The sequence below is a fragment of the Trachurus trachurus genome (assembly GCF_905171665.1).
Source record: "Trachurus trachurus genome assembly, chromosome: 1".
Taxonomy (NCBI): domain Eukaryota; kingdom Metazoa; phylum Chordata; class Actinopteri; order Carangiformes; family Carangidae; genus Trachurus; species Trachurus trachurus.
Window position 1 is genome coordinate 13,945,311 of NC_139891.1, and position 16,017 is coordinate 13,961,327.

The window sequence follows — 16,017 nt, forward strand, 5'->3', positions numbered from 1 at the left end:
AAGGAGTGTAAATGTTTGCAGTGTTTACAGAATTGGCACTGCCCTGAAAGTAGCCTACATTCACGCAGTTGTCATTTATTTGTGTCTCTTGTTTCGAGCATTAAGAGGCTGCAGCTACAGTAGCCTAATTCCCACAACATCACAGTCATTGACAAAATGTTTGTCTGGGAACTTCAGTGGATGAGGCCCCCAGTGCATCAACATTCCCACTGACTCCTTAAAGTTGTTTGTTTGTTTCTTGTTTGTTCAAGTATAATTCTGTGATACAGCGATACTGTTGGTCACATATTTGTCAAATCATGCAGATCTACATCCATGATAGATGCCCTATCACGCCAGTTGCATTCACTGACCATACCGCCTCCAATCCCACTCTGTTCCAGACCTCAGGAATAAACGGACGATAGTCTCTCACGCCGTCGCTAAAGCTGCTTTTCCATCACGACCCAAAGATGACCCGCTATACCGAGGGGCTGCAAATCCAGTGATTGGTACGGTTGTGTAGCACTGTAAAAAAGAAAAAAGAAAAGAAAAAAAAGAGATAACCTTCAACCACACAACGATAATTGCCAGTTGTCCGACAGCACGTGAAGGCAGCAGCAGCCAGATCACGCGTTGTTTGCCTCACAGCGCACTGCAAATATGGCGGATGATGGAGAGTCGCTGGAGTCCTGGCTTAGTAAGTACAAACTGAAACTCCCTTTTTACGCCGTTTATTTAGTCTGTGGGTGCGCAGTCATGTGCAGGGTGACCACAGGTGTCCACAGCATCGGTTGGACTCACTTGACATTGCTGTAAATGAAAGAAGTCACGCTAATTCGTCTGTGTTGTCAGAGAGCGGCTAACAGCTGAATTGATGGATGTCGCTAGCCAAAATAAACTTTGACATTTTTGCATACTTGTTGCTAGTTCTTACACCAGGTATATTGAAGTGTTTTTCTTTTAACGTGTAGTTACGATATTTGTGATGGGTCGTAATACGTTTGAGCATTTACTCCCAGGACTTTGCCTGGAGGCGTTAACTTAACCAGTTTCAAACAGGACGTGTGACAGCAACAAGAAACTGGATCAGAGAAGCGCCGCGGGGCGAGAAAGGAGAGAGAGACCGTGAAATATGCTGGAGACGTTGGCTAACATCTACAGAGGAGGAGGATGATGTTGTTGTTATTATCAGTCGATCTCTGGAGGGACTGAGTTTGATACTGGAGGGTTACACCTTGGTCACTCTTGGATCACAAAGCTGCAGCCCTCACTAGCTTGCATTGAGAAAGATGGATAACATGTTAAACGTCAAAGTTATCTGAGAGCTCAAGTCTCTAAAATTGTAGAACAATATACCAAAAATAATACATTGATATTGCTTAAAATATTGCAAAAGAGTGTTACACTTTATGCCTTTTGGAGATTATTTATTCTTTCACTTTGGCCAGGGGTGCCCAAACTTTTGCATGCTACTGTGTGTTGGCAAAATTGGATATGTGCTTTCAGAGCTGCATGTTCATGAGAATCTGGACCTTTTCCTTTTCAGACAAAGCCACCAACCCATCCAACAGACAGGAGGACTGGGAGTATATAATGGGATTCTGTGACCAAATCAATAAGGAGCTAGAAGGGTATGTTAATTCAATAAACCTGCTCTTCCGTAACGTTGAATCACACTTGCTCATCTGTGCTCACACTGTGTAAAACAAATGGAGCTTATTATAAAGCCCATTATAATGCACAGTTTGAATTGCTGTTGTTATTGAGTTACGTAGTGTTGGATGGTTTGTCTTTGTCATATTTTTCAGCCCTCAAATATCTGTTAGACTTTTGGCTCACAAGATTCAGTCCCCTCAGGAATGGGAGGCAATACAAGCATTAACGGTACGTAGGATAATACATTTTACCGTGTTTTTCATTCTCGTCTCCCTCAGGAATATCGTACAGCATTTAAAGTTATTTTAAGATACGTTTGTTTTCCCTTTTTTCAGGTTCTTGAGGCTTGTATGAAGAACTGTGGGAGAAGGTTTCACAATGAAGTTGGGAAATTTAGGTTTTTAAATGAATTAATTAAAGTGGTTTCACCCAAGGTAAGCAAGATACAATTTCAAACCCCTTCTGATGGAAATTCATTTACTTGAATTGATGTTGGTGTCATTATTAAGGATGCGTCCTTTTATCTTTCAGTACCTAGGAGACAAAGTATCAGAGAAAGTGAAGACGAAAGTGATTCAGATGCTGTACAGTTGGACTGTGTCTCTACCAGATGAAGCAAAGATCTGTGAAGCATATCAGATGCTGAAGTCTCAGGGTAAGACACTGGCCACTTAAAACTATTGATAAAATCTAATAGCACATAAATGCATAACAGTTACACCAAGAAAGACTGTGAATAGAACTGTTGTTGACTCTTTAAAGATAATTTTGTCATATTGAAGTCCTGAAACTGTCATTTCCAGACTACAGCGGCTGCTTGTTATCATTTTTATTTTAGGTATTGTTTCAGTTGACCCAGAAATCCCCCTTGATGCCACATTATTACCATCACCCTCTCCAAGAGCCAAGAATCCCGTGTTTGATGATGAGAAGAAGAGTAAGGTAGGAATAATTATTTTGGGAGCTTAGTGTGTAAGCACTCCGACTCACTGACTGCAGACATCTGTCCCTCCCAGCCTCTCTGGTTTCATCACCTTTGCAGATACATATCTTCAATTAACAGCAAAGATAATACTCAACATTAAAGATAGTATACTGCAAATATAACACAGTACTTTACATCGCTGTGTGTGTGTGTGTGTGTGTGTGTGTGTGTGTGTGTGTGTGTGTGTGTGTGTGTGTGTGTGTGTGTGTGTGTGTGTGTGTGTGTGTGTGTGTGTGTGTGTGTGTGTGTGTGTGTGTGTGTGTGTGTGTGTGTGTGTGTGTGTGTGTGTGTGTGTGTGTGTTCTGTACAATAGCATTTCATTCACTGTGGTTAAAATGTGAGTGAAAGCATTCAGCCAACATATTCAGACCGACTACTAAAGGAATATTTTTGGTTTCTTGCAGAGAGTTGAATGAGTAAATTGATGCTACTTTCATATGTGCTTGAAATAAGAAGCTGCAGACTGGATATAACAGCACATTAAGAACCAAACTTGTTGTTTCTAAGGTTCAAGTTTTGTATGGATTAAACAAACAAAATAATAATATCTTAGTACTTTGGGCAGAATCAGGATAAATGCGTCCGCCTGTGCCCACTTTTATTGCTAAGTTTTGCTTTTCTTACTCTGAAAGAATGCAAATATTTTTTTGGCCCAAGATGTTAAACCATTATAACATTGTGGACCCCAAAAATATTAAAGGAGGACTACCACCAAAAGTAGATTCTTGGCTTTTTACTAGGTCTCAGGCAGCACAGACAGAGAGAGATCTCAGGACAGTTGATCTTCTTCATATAGACTTCCTGCAAGGTAACCCTCACCTGGAGCTTCCAGGTTCAAATTGGGGCAGACAAATCAGATTTTTTTTTTTTGCAAATCTGATCAGAATCTGATCTTACTGGCTGAAAGTCCATATTACATACAGTACTGTATATACACACACATTGCAAGTGATCAGATCCAATTGTCAGGATACTACACCCCCCCCTCCTCAGGCCTGCAGACAACACTTGAAAGACAAAATAAGACAACATGAAACATTAGATTAGATTAGAATAGAGACATTAGGCATGATTTTCTTAAAGGGGACCTATTATGCTAATTTCAGAGGCTTTTAGATATTGGACCCCAGTGGGGCACTATTGGAAGTTTCCACCAATACAAGCTGCATACAAGCTGTACTGTGTACTGTGTACTCCTTTCTGGCTCTTTCCTGCTTTGCTCTGAAACGCTCAGATTCAGCACTCCACCCAGCGCTATGTAGATTTGTCAATTACAACTTGTAACAACTGAATTTGTATTCTCTGCAGAGCTGGTTAGAACGGCACTGACTGTTTTAATGGATGCATTTTATCTGTAAAATAAATTCCTGAAAAGAAACAGCACAAGCTAAGATACTGTCTCTCATAAAAATGGTTTGAGGTTTTTTCAGAATTTAATGGGAATTTTGGTTTTAAACTGTTGAAGAGTTAAATTGTTTTTCTTTCCCTCTTTTCCCTTTATCACTCTTGCATCACTGTCTAAAGACTTTGTTTGATGTCATCCCACAGAAAAGGGTCCCTTAATGTGTGTTTACAACACTGAAACTGGTCTTGTTTCTTTTTTCACTCCATTGCCTCAATGGTTACAGCACACGAAAACAGGTCATGACTGCATGTTTACTTTGTGTTGACTGCGGTTGATCTATGGCTGGAGCTTGTTTTTTCAGAGTCTGGGACCTGGCATGGCTTTGCTGCTTATGTCTGCGTGATCTGTGGGAAATGGGCTTGATTATTTACTCGCTCTCGTTCTCTCGTCCCTGCAGAGATTATCCGAGCTGCTGAAGAGCAAAAAGCCTGAAGATCTACAAGAGGCAAATCAACTCATCAAGAACATGGTCAAAGAGGTGTGTTGGTGTCAAAATGAACTTTTACTGTTTTTACACTGTTTCTGCTGAGTCAAATAAGTTCAATCGACAAATGTGACTCAACTTTATTTTCTTTCCTCAGGATGAAGTGAGAACACAGAAAGTGATAAAGCAAAAAAACACGTTGGAGGCAGTGAACAACAGTGTCAAACTCCTTAATGAGATGCTGGCTCACTTCATCCCAGAAGAATCTACTGACGGAGACAAGGAGCTCATTAGGGTTTGTTCATCAGCCTCAAATCACATTTTGAACAAAATTTACTCAAATCCTAGAGTATTTGTTAAAACTCTTCTTAATTACTATTTCAAAGCCTTGCTCAAACAGCCTCCTGGCTGTTCATACTGCTGTGTCGTTTAACCATGTGTGGAGTAACGTACTCACATACCCACTCATGTAATTTATTTAGAAAATAACATAGGTTTAATCCTCCAAAAGCATACTTCATATTCTAGTATTAAGTGACATTTACTAGAGTTGCAAAAGACACCTTTTCCTGGTATTAATGCTGGCAGCACTGTCATAGAGGAAAATAGTATGTTTTAACAAATGACAGAGATGTTTGTTTCTGGCTGGTAACAGCAGCATTGGCAGCATGACCACCCCTATCAGCCTGGCAACTGATAAAACACCTGGTTGTTTTGCACCGGGCAGGTTTTGTGAGTTAATGTGGTTGAACGGACCAAAGGGACACTGGGGGGAAAAAAGCTGGTAGACCATTCATTAAGTGTTTACCTGCCCTGGCGGTCTCCTTTCTCTCTCATACAAGAGCATATCCGTGTCCAGGGCTGAATTTCTGTTCCTTTCTGACCGATCCTTTCATCTTTGGTGTAAAACAAGAACCAAACCTGTTTCTGACACTCTCCCTATTGCTTTCTTTGCCTCTTCTGTCACTGTTGCAGGAAAGAGTTTTCATAGTTGCCCTGGTTGTCCTGCTGTCCACCGTTTATGTAATCTAAGGAAAGCTGCTGATAGCAACAGGGATAAACAAAAGTACTCTTTCAAAAGTGGAAAATTGCTCTTTCTGTTTTGTTTGTGTAATTATTTTCCCTTCATTTCCCTGCAAAACTTCATGCTCAGAGACAGACATAATTGCACAGTGACAGTGAGGCTTGTGGAGAACCAATCTGAATGCAGATTGTGTCACTATAGCCATTACTGTGTGCAATCAACATTTAATTTTTGAGTTAAAGCAAAAAAAGAAAAACTTGTTAATTGCCACTTTAAGTATGAGAGACACTTTGCTTTCCATGTGCCATGTCTGATGTTCAATATGTGGTTATACAGGATGTCATTCAAAATGTGTGTGTGCTGTTTTTTGTTTTGTTTTGCATTTTCTCTCCAGGAGTTGTACGATGATTGTGACAAGCTTAGACAAAAAGTGTTTCAGCTTGCTACCGAGACTGAGGACAATGACAGCAGCTTGGGTGAGAAATCCTCTAATTTGATGCTATTGACTGTGATGACATGCTCTTTTTAGCCTAAATATAAAAAGGTTGAGTTGTGATTCACAGAGGCCTTGTGCTGACGTAATGGACTTGGAAAGCATCCAGCTCTCAGACCTCCTAAATTTAGAAAACATTTTTGTTCATCTTCTTGTTGTTTCAGAATTTCTTTTTCACTCTGAGCTAACCTTTTAAAATGTATTTTCCAGGAGACATCCTGCAGGCCAGTGATGACCTTTCCCAAGTTATTAATTCCTATAAGAAGATTGTGGAAGGACAGACCATCAATGGAGAGACTGAAGAAGCACAACAAACTCACACATTGGTCAAACAAGGTAAATTTGAACTGTTAAAGCGAAACGTGACATCTGCAATTCCCCTCAAAGTCATGGTTTATTTGCGCTCACATTTTAAATGCATCACAAACAAGGAGTATACAAAGAGCACTATAATCAGAACACAGTTTTATTGCCGTGCAAGTTTTTCAACATACAGGGAATTTGCTGTGATGTCTGATGCAAGAACAGTCAACATACTGAAATGGAAAATATGAAGGTAGAAGAAGGAGGTACTGCAAACACTTAAAAAGAACAAAAAATACAATTGAACAGTAAAATAGAGTAAGATAATAACAATAAAAGAAAATATAAATGGGACAGAAACAGAGTGTCTTTGAAGTCCGTGGGCAAAAAGAGGTCAGGGAAGTTTCTCTTCCCCAAAGCACTAAATCAACTAATAAAGTAAACTTACTATTACTATAGTTACTCACCATTGTAAGATATCACATGCCAAAACAAGCATTTGCTTTAACTGCTGTGAGATATTGCTCTCATAGTGGGGCATCACAGTGCAAAATTAAAGTTAAAATGCAATACAACAATAAGTTCTTCCCTGTATCTTTGTGTGTTTGTCATAATAACCAGTTTCATTGCAGCTCTGACTGTGATGTTTTCGATTTGATTGAATTAGATTTGTTGGAAGACAACAGGAAAATTGCACTAACAAGGTCTCATAGGAAAGTTCCCTGCAAGAAACTGCCATAATTCTCAATGACAGCAGACATTTTTCCCACAAATAAATCCTTGTGATTAAGCCTTTCCAGATGGATAGCATTTACATTAATATTTGGGAATTGTTTGGGTGATCTGACCTTTTAAAACTTCAATGTAGTATGTTGAAAATGAATACATTTAAAGTTGTTTTTTTCTCTCCATCTCACAGGTACCGGCCGCACAAATCAGTCAGAGATTTTGATAGACCTGGTTGGTCTGAACGTCCAGACCCCGTCACCCCCGGAGCAGCAGCAGCCCCCGACATCGTCTCTGTCTTTTCCTGTTGATCTCCTGTGTGGGTCTGCAGCCTCCGATCCTCAACTCTCAAGCATCAGTGCTCCATCTGCAGCTCTCTCTCTGCTAGATGAAGAGCTGCTGTCCTTAGGTAACATGCAGGATGAATCACACTTTTCTGATGAAGCCATTGATGTTTGTGAACATCTTGTTTAGGTCTAGACATGGCATGCTTTAATGTATTTGTGTTCATTCACAGGCCTCAGTGAACCTGTTCCTGCTGTAAGTATGCATCAACACCCACAGACTGGAGCAGTCCTTTGACATTACAGATTACACATCATACTACATACAGATATAATACATTTCATTTACTTATATTTAAGTCAAGTATTAACTTATTTTTTCATTTCCCGTGTTTTCTCAGGACTCCAGTCAGGGTTTGCAACTTTTTGGCGCCACTTCACCCTCGGGTTCTATGTTTTCTACTCCTTCACTTTTTCAAGATGCCCTGTCTGCAACAGTTGCCCCAGTTAGCACTACCAAACCTCCTACAACTGCCTCTGCCTTAGGTTTCACTGACCCTGTCTTGTTCACAACTCCTGTTTTTACACAATCTGTCCCCACCACCTCAGTCACTTTCCCACAGTCCCTCAGCTCAGTATTAACCACGGTGGCCCCGACTCTTCCTCAGTCATTCAGCATGGCCTTGCCTCCTCCCTCAGCTGCCCATGTCGCTCCACAACGAGTCTTTACTTCAGCTGAAGCTTCCCACTTTCCTTCAACATCTCTGAATGACCTCTGCAATCTGCAAGACCTTGCCTTGCTGGATCTGGACAGTCCTAAAAAGTAAGTAGTACAACTGCAGAGGGAATGTAGATGAGCATCAGTCTGTCCATGTGTCACATATAATATCTTGTATGAATCTTTTTTATATTTTTTAAATCTTGGTAGATGATGTACTGTACACCCTCCGTTCAGTATTTTACACTGTGCACAGATTGATGTGAGTGGGTGTGTATAAAGTCTGTAGTTTAAAGGCACCATACCCCATGGACATGCTGATCAGTGCTTTCACTATTCTGCCATTTCAAATTTCAAGTTATCAGCCGCTAGCTTGCAGATGTCAGATCGATCTTCAGAGCTTCCAGTAACCAAGACTGTGTCCAGTAACCAGACATGTGCTGAGAGAATTGCTGCCACTTTTTGCCACAGCGTGTGGCTTAGAATTTGTTTTGTTTTAGTACATCAAGTGACTGTGCATTTCATTTCTGCCCCCTTCTCTAATCTGAGCCAGTCTGTATTCATTTCTGTCATTCAACATGTTAACATTGAGGAATCTATAATGTCTAAATAAAATGTATTTATTCACACAAAACATCTGATCTGATGGAATTTGGCAGCTTGCTGGTCAAGAGTGAGGATCTATGCCCTCCTGCTACACTCTCTTCCATTCTTGGTGTCTCCTCCACCTCGTCCACCTCACTGCTTGTCGGAGGGATGCAAGGTGGTTCCACTGGCTCACCAGCCCAGAGGCAGGCAGATGACAGCCCTTTGTTACGCTCTCTGTCCCCCATCCTACCTCTGAGCCAGACCAGTGCAGGCATCGGGCAGGAAGTGTCCCTGGCCAATGTCTTTGTCCCGCTGGATGCGATCAAGCCAAGTAAGTCCCAGGAAATAGGCTTTATGCTTGTGTGTCTGTGTGTGTCACATTGAGCCAGATTTCATTCATTTATGCACAACTTAAATTTTTGATATAGAATAACATTTTATATAAAAAATATTTTATTCAAAAAATAAAATAAATGCAAAAATAGTCTCAAGCTTCTCAATTAATTGCAAAGCTTGCACCATGTCTTAACATTTCTGTCTGACCAACAGTCCACAATCCAAAGATAATCATTGTAATGTTGTGTACAAAAAATGCACCAAATCTTCACATTTGAGAAGTTGAAAGCTGCAAATATTGGGCTTTTTTTGTTTGAAAAATTATTTGATCATCAAAGTTGTTGCTAATGAGTTTTCTGTTGATACTGAACAATTGTTGCTGCTGCAGTTGCAGTAGTGTGTAGTAGTGCAGGTGAACAGCCCAGTAGTTCAGTTCAATTTTATATGATAGCTGGGCTTTTTATCCTCAATAGCTGGACACAGTACAAATTACTCTGATAATTCTGAGAATTGGCCGCAGACTGGAGGGGACTCTTTTTTTCTTAGACTGATCCGTGGTTGAAAATCAAAATGAGAGACATTACTGCCACTTGGTGGCAGGCTATAGTGATTTAATTAAACTGGAGAAAGGGTGATATTTTGTTATTTTCCCAGTTATGCCAATCGGAGTAATCTGAAATTAATTATCACAGCATGCGCCAGAGAAAAAACTTTCATCAAAACATGCCATATTACAGATTTCATCATGGGCACTTTAGGGTTCTACATTTGTTAAAAAAAAAAAAAAGAATTGTAAAAGAAGCTGACTCAATTCTCTGATGTGATCAGTGTCCGATAATTTTTTTTTGTGTCCTGTATTTTAGGCAAAGTGTGTCCTGTTACAGCATATGACAAAAACGGTGTCCGTGTCCTGCTGCATTTTGCCACTGAGTGTCCACCAGACCGGCCTGATGTACTGGTGATAGTGGCGTCCATGCTCAACACAGCCCCGCAACCTGTCAGAAGCTTTGTTCTGCAAGCGGCCGTACCCAAGGTTAAACTCACTATGCATGCAATTATCACTGTTACTGCACCATGTGTATTTAGTAAATTATTCTCTAATTATGAAGTTGAACTTGTGAGTTTAAATAGTTACTTGAAAATAAAATTCACGTGACTAGCGTTCTCTGTGTGATGTATACAGATGTCTGCTCTGCTCATTTTCCAGACGATGAAAGTGAGACTGCAGCCGCCCTCAGGGACAGAGCTGGCTCCTTTTAATCCAATCCTTCCCCCTGCTGCCATCACTCAGGTCATGTTGCTTGCCAATCCTCATAAGGTAGATCTCAGCCTGGAGCTTTTTTTGATCTTCATATATCTATTTAACCATAAAGTAATGTATTCATCGAAAGAACATTAGTGTTTTTATCCATGTTGCATATCATACAGTACAGCATTTCAATTGGTTTACTTTGAGGATATAATGACCAATAACCTTGTTAATGATTGAGTTGTGGTGTATTGCCTCAAGCTAAGATGTGTGCATGTGTGTGCTTTGCAGGAGAAGGTACGGATGAGATATAAACTGACATTCACACTGGGAGAGCAGCCCCTCACAGAGGTCGGGGAAGTGAATGAGTTCCCGCCTGCTGACAGATGGGGTGCTCTATAGCCCTGCCTACTTATTTGGGATGGCCAGACACTACAAGACTTCCTTCATAATTTAGTTTGTGAGTGCAGCTCAGAAGTCACAGGAAAGGGCAGTATTCAAAGGTTTTCCGGGGAAATTTGAAGAATATGAAATAAACTTTAATTGAGTTTGAAGTTGGAGTTTTTCTGCTCAAGAGTTTCCCACTGAAGTAGCCAAAGTTCTGTAGCGTACACCCAACTGAAACTGTACTATAATGCCAGAGGAAATCAGTGTGACGCAATAACAAGCGGTGTGAACTGGCTGAATGTGGATGATGACTATGTGGGCAAGTATTGCTAAGTTAATATTACATTGTTACTGTTACTATAAGCTGTTGCTCTCATTTTAATATCAATGTTTACTCCTGTCCCACAGTTATATCAGAACTGATTGGAGAATACTTGCACTTTGAAATACCAGACAGTCTTAAGGTGAAGCAAAAATCCTAAAGGAGATTTTGAAGCCAGTGTCACGTGATCACAACCTGCAATTCACATGTTTTACTGCTGACAGTGTGGGATAACAATGGTTTATGTCATAGACATTGGAGTAGAGCAGACAATAGCCCCTCTTTGGCTTATTTAAAAGTCACTCAGAGATGGGCTCATTACAAATCAGTTACTCTCAAGTTTCTGCTTCCAATGTGGCCCATGGTTACTACTGATTACCTTGACTTGTCCTCTGAGTTTTCACAGCTCAGACTTTTATTATGGTTTTTAGTCTTTCAGTATTTATTGTTTCAAATGTATTATTTATTTTGGTCTGGAGAGGAAGGTATTATATCTGTTAACCTTGCCATGCAATTGATAACTGTATTCCTTCTGCATACTCTTCTTACGATGGAGATTTTGAGTAATTCAGTTTAAAAAGGCACAAATGTTTTCGAATATCCACACGGATATTTTATATGTTACATTATGTAAAAATGGAGTGAACTCTGGATAGTGTTTTATTTATAAAACTGTAATATCTGCTAGACACAACAGCAGCTTTGAACCAGAAATCCCAGCCCCCTTTTCTTGGCAGATACAGCATGCGCTAGTTGGGTCAAGGATGAACTCTATGCATTAAGTAGATGTGCTGAAGGAAGGACTGGCTAGCTGATAATTAAGCCCTGGACACAGACAGGAGTGCAGTTAACTAAATGCCATGTATAGCTTTGCCCTTGTTTCTGCTGTTAAAACATGTTATGTGAATCAAACTAAAGGCGTGGGTTATTTTTCCCAGGTCAAAGCGACATACTGTATATGAAACTTGGTGGTGGTTAATTCAAAGCATTAGGCTTAGGGTGTGTTGATCCAAAACTGATTTTTGGTTATTTTTGTTTCTATGGGGCTATATGTTGATTCTCTACATATTTCTTTAAAGAAAAAAACTATTTATTTGTCATAGATTGTTAAAGGAACTTGTCATTGCATATTTTTGAAAAGCTATTTCTGTGCATGTAAAAATAAAGAATGAGATGGGTCTATTTATATTACAATTTCCATATTTTGCTTCATTTTTCAGTTTCTAAAAACTAGTAACAATTCACTAGCAGATTAACATAACTATTTTGGTCTGCTGAAATACTGATGTGGAGTACAAATCGTTCAAAGATACCTCGAAGTATCTCAATGGTGGAAAAGGTACCAATATCATTAACCAGCACTTAGGGTTAGGGGGTTGGGGTCAGAAAAATTCTTGCTTGGTCACTTTGGCAAATATGTTATAATATTTCATATTAATAATACTGAAGCATCTGTGTGTCAGCAGCATGCTAAGAGACATACTATTGGTTGGAGGTGGAGCTGACAGAAGAAATCACTATCTACTGAGATTATACCTTAGACATCTAACTTGATTGGAAAAACATGGGAAGCAGTGGTAATCTTTAACATTATATATATTTAAACAAAAACAAAACAGTGGAATAGAAAATAACTTGAGTAAATGTACTTAGTTACTTCTCACTATTTAATATTTTAGTAGTATCACAGAAAAGTGGACAGAGGAAGGATAGCCTACCTGTAGTTGGCCAGGCCTATGGCTCTGGCACAGGTAGTTTTTAGAGCGCCCCGCTCCGCTTATCTGGCGCAGCTGTGAGCAGCACTGCAGCCGAGACACCGAGTGGCGCGCCAGACAGCGCAGCCGCAGCAGAACAGGCGCAAACAGACACAGCAGCAGACATGGCCGACGAAAAGCCGAAGGTAAGGGACGGTTTTTGTTCGGGTATTTATTTACAGTGTGCATCCAGTCCATGTGCGGTTATTATAAAGATGATGGTATGAAAAGCCGCTTCACCAACGGTCACATAATTACAGTGAACGCTGCCCGCACAAACCAGAGCTACCGCGCTAGCAAGCTAGCGAGTGTAGTTAGCATAATAAGCTAACGCGGCTAATGTCCCAGGGACCCGGACCGAATGAAATAAATACTAATGTTTTGACTTTTAAAAATCACCCTAGTCAATATCCCTGTGACGTTGTTACCGATATTAATGATGCACACGTGCCATGAGGCCAGATAGTAGTTGCATGTCCAGGTAGCGGTAAGAAGAGGCAGAGAAAGGTGAGCAGTAGCATTTGAGACTGAAGCGAACATCCACGGGACAAATTGCATTGAATAAAAACCCGTTTACTCAAATGAAATGTTGAAGTTATGCCCGTTACCAGCTCACCTTCCACTGTGGTGGAATAAAGGGGATTGGTGAAACGTGTAAGATGCTGTTTCCATCCTGGTTAGGCCGTGTGGCATTATCCTAAGTTGTAGGCCATTGTCAATTGATTTGCCTAATGCTAATGCTAGATGCTAACGTTGAAGTTGTAATGATGCCCCTCTTTCAGCGCTCGGTAACTACACACGGATCCTCAGGTCTGTGCCCACCAGGTACAGTTTAGGCAGATGTAACGGAAATTACATAAACCATTTTACTTAGTTTTCCACCAGTTTGACTTGTCATAAACGTGCGAGTTCAATGATACTTTAGTCAGGAGCGATGGAGGTACATAACTGTGCATGTATCTTCCACTGTGGTTGACCCTGGCTGATAAGGTTTTGTGGTAGGGGGCAGATGCATTTCTAATGATGGAGGTTGCATTTCAACAAGCTACTTATATTAATCATTATGTAACAATCTTGACATTAACCAGACTTTGTATACTTGTGTTTTCTGTCCCTCAGGAGGGAGTGAAGACTGAGAACAATGAGCACATCAACCTAAAGGTGGCAGGGCAGGATGGCTCAGTGGTGCAGTTCAAGATCAAAAGGCACACTCCACTCAGCAAACTGATGAAAGCTTATTGTGAACGACAGGTGAGACTTCTCAAAAGTCTTCATTGGTTTACTGAAGAAGTTTGAAAATCTGCCACAGAAAGTCGATGATGGTTACAAGAATGAAAATGATTCATAGTGTTGCTTTTTAATGTTTTAAACATTATTTCTCTCTGTCCACTCAGGGGCTGTCAATGAGGCAAATACGGTTTCGATTTGATGGTCAGCCCATCAATGAAACAGACACACCCTCGCAGGTAAGTCTTATTATACCCCTCAGCTCATCACCTGCAGAATCCAGTGTTTTTAATCACAAACTACTGTTGAATGAGGGAATGCATTCTAAATTCAGAATATTGCTGCTTTGTATATTATAATGGTGCAATTATATGGTGTCACAAATTGTTTTACAGAAATATTACTGACATTAACGGATGCTACTTAAAGTTACCTGACTCAGCATATTTAATTATAACAAACTATGTTCCTGCCTTGATTTTACAGTAGAAGTGTTGTTAATGTGACTGGATTGATACATTATTGTTTGAATTAATGTCTGCATCATCACAATTAAATAGTTAGCCATTCAATGTCACGGAAAAAAATATTGAGTTAAGCTTTTGAGTTGCTGAACGTGAACATTTGCTGCACATGGACAGCAAGTCTAAACACGTGCTGCGAATATGCTTTCACTTCAAATATGAGATTGAGTTGATTGTAGCCTACTTGACGCTCTCATGTCTCCTTTGTCCAGAATATACACTGTTATAATACAAACGCTGTAAACAAATAAAGTGCTTTACAAGCAGCATAGAGCAGCTGTCAACACATCAGTCAATGCTGCAGCTGCACTGCCTTTCTAGTCCAACAGAAACAGAAAGGGAAAGTACTTGTTTACTTGTTTTTAAGGTAGACCCCACCAGACGTCTGCACCTCTCCTACCACTTCATGAGCTTGTCTGTCTACTTGCTTTCAGCATATCTGAAACATTGAGCCATGATATGTCTCCATTTCCTAACCCCCTTAATTGTGTCTCTGATAATTGAATACATTTTATCCTTTTTTCCCCCGTCCTACCTAACTTTCTTATTAAAAGATAGTGAAAATGTGCAGATCCACTCTTTCTTAACTGTTAGGCAAACTTTCGGTTACAATAGGTGACGTCATTCTTATTGTCAACATTTCCTTATTGGCTTCAATGTGAAGACTTATGTCCTCACAGGAAAATGCATTTATCACGACACATGGGCAGGAAGTGCTGCATTACAGCAGTTTTCTGACAAGACAAGGGCACATCTGAAGTAGTTATTTGTCTGTGAATAAGGTCTGCTAAGGAGGTGAAAAGTCAATAAATAAGTTCCTCCCAACAGATAAGTTCAGCAAAAGCGTTGGTTCGAATAGGGCTGGTGTCTTTTTGTTTTTCACGTTTTCAAGTACTTCATGGACAAGCACATTTCCAACTGACATTTGAATTTTTCCTTACAGCTAGAAATGGAGGATGAAGACACGATTGATGTGTTCCAACAGCAAACCGGAGGCTCTTCTCTTTAAAGACTGTTTCCTACAAACATCCCTACCTCCCCTTTTCATCCCTGATTATGTTTGTTATGCCCAGTCAAATGTTCATGACCAGTGTTGATACCATCCAGTGGAATACTTTTTCAAAATGCTGGGAGACAGCAGCACAGTTGGTGTAGATAGATTTTATCACACTGTCATTCATGTGTTAACATTTCTGAACTGCGCAGTGTAGACGACTTGTAACCTGCAGTGAGTCTAATGTGCCGAAGAAATTAAAAGCTTGTCATGATTTTTCTTTTCTTTTCTTTCTTTCTTTTAGAAAGTTTTGGGGGGAAAGATCATTGGTCCTTGTTTTTGTTTTTATACTCATGTCATTGACGTTTTGATTCAGATGGAATTTTGTTGTTGTTGTCAAGTTCGCCTGCATTTTAAATTCACTGACATCTGTTGTTCTGAAAATGTAGTATTGAAATAAATTGAATTTTTTTCTTTTTTCCTTTTTTTAAACACAAGTTCTTGTCATTTGTTTTATGCATATTCAAGTATGGTATTCCAAGTCCAAGCAGATATCATTGGAAGTAGCATATAAAATGTATTAAAATAGTGCATTTGTTTTTTTTTGTTTCAGGCCTGTTACAGAAAACAAAAGAT

The 16,017-nt window shown here is 39.9% G+C and overlaps 2 protein-coding genes across 2 annotated transcripts; both read left to right on the top strand.

Annotated features, from left to right (window-relative positions):
- Positions 1 to 642: 642 nt before the first annotated feature.
- On the top strand, positions 643 to 12,053 carry gga3a (golgi associated, gamma adaptin ear containing, ARF binding protein 3a; the record flags this gene model as incomplete). The annotated part of the gene is made up of 17 exons (XM_083972362.1): positions 643 to 679; positions 1,529 to 1,613; positions 1,791 to 1,866; positions 1,974 to 2,072; positions 2,170 to 2,293; positions 2,477 to 2,580; positions 4,426 to 4,506; positions 4,610 to 4,747; positions 5,871 to 5,952; positions 6,180 to 6,305; positions 7,192 to 7,407; positions 7,516 to 7,538; positions 7,684 to 8,105; positions 8,660 to 8,919; positions 9,788 to 9,957; positions 10,132 to 10,242; positions 10,465 to 12,053. 17 exons carry the CDS (start codon positions 643 to 645, stop codon positions 10,573 to 10,575), a joined length of 2,265 nt encoding a protein of 754 aa, XP_083828488.1. The 3' UTR covers positions 10,576 to 12,053.
- Positions 12,054 to 12,685: 632 nt separating this feature from the next.
- On the top strand, positions 12,686 to 15,655 carry sumo2a (small ubiquitin like modifier 2a). Its single transcript, XM_083976974.1, has 4 exons — positions 12,686 to 12,782; positions 13,756 to 13,887; positions 14,031 to 14,102; positions 15,331 to 15,655. Exons 1-4 carry the CDS (start codon positions 12,762 to 12,764, stop codon positions 15,394 to 15,396), a joined length of 291 nt encoding a protein of 96 aa, XP_083833100.1. The 5' UTR covers positions 12,686 to 12,761; the 3' UTR covers positions 15,397 to 15,655.
- The last annotated feature ends 362 nt before the right edge of the window (positions 15,656 to 16,017 follow it).

Bases quoted from the DNA above. Each gene is read 5' to 3' on its own strand.
- sumo2a (XM_083976974.1), top strand. From the start codon at position 12,762: ATGGCCGACGAAAAGCCGAAG. The intron at 13,888-14,030 runs GTGAGACTTCTC...CTGTCCACTCAG, and splicing joins AAGCTTATTGTGAACGACAG to GGGCTGTCAATGAGGCAAAT. The intron at 14,103-15,330 runs GTAAGTCTTATT...TTTTCCTTACAG, and splicing joins AAACAGACACACCCTCGCAG to CTAGAAATGGAGGATGAAGA.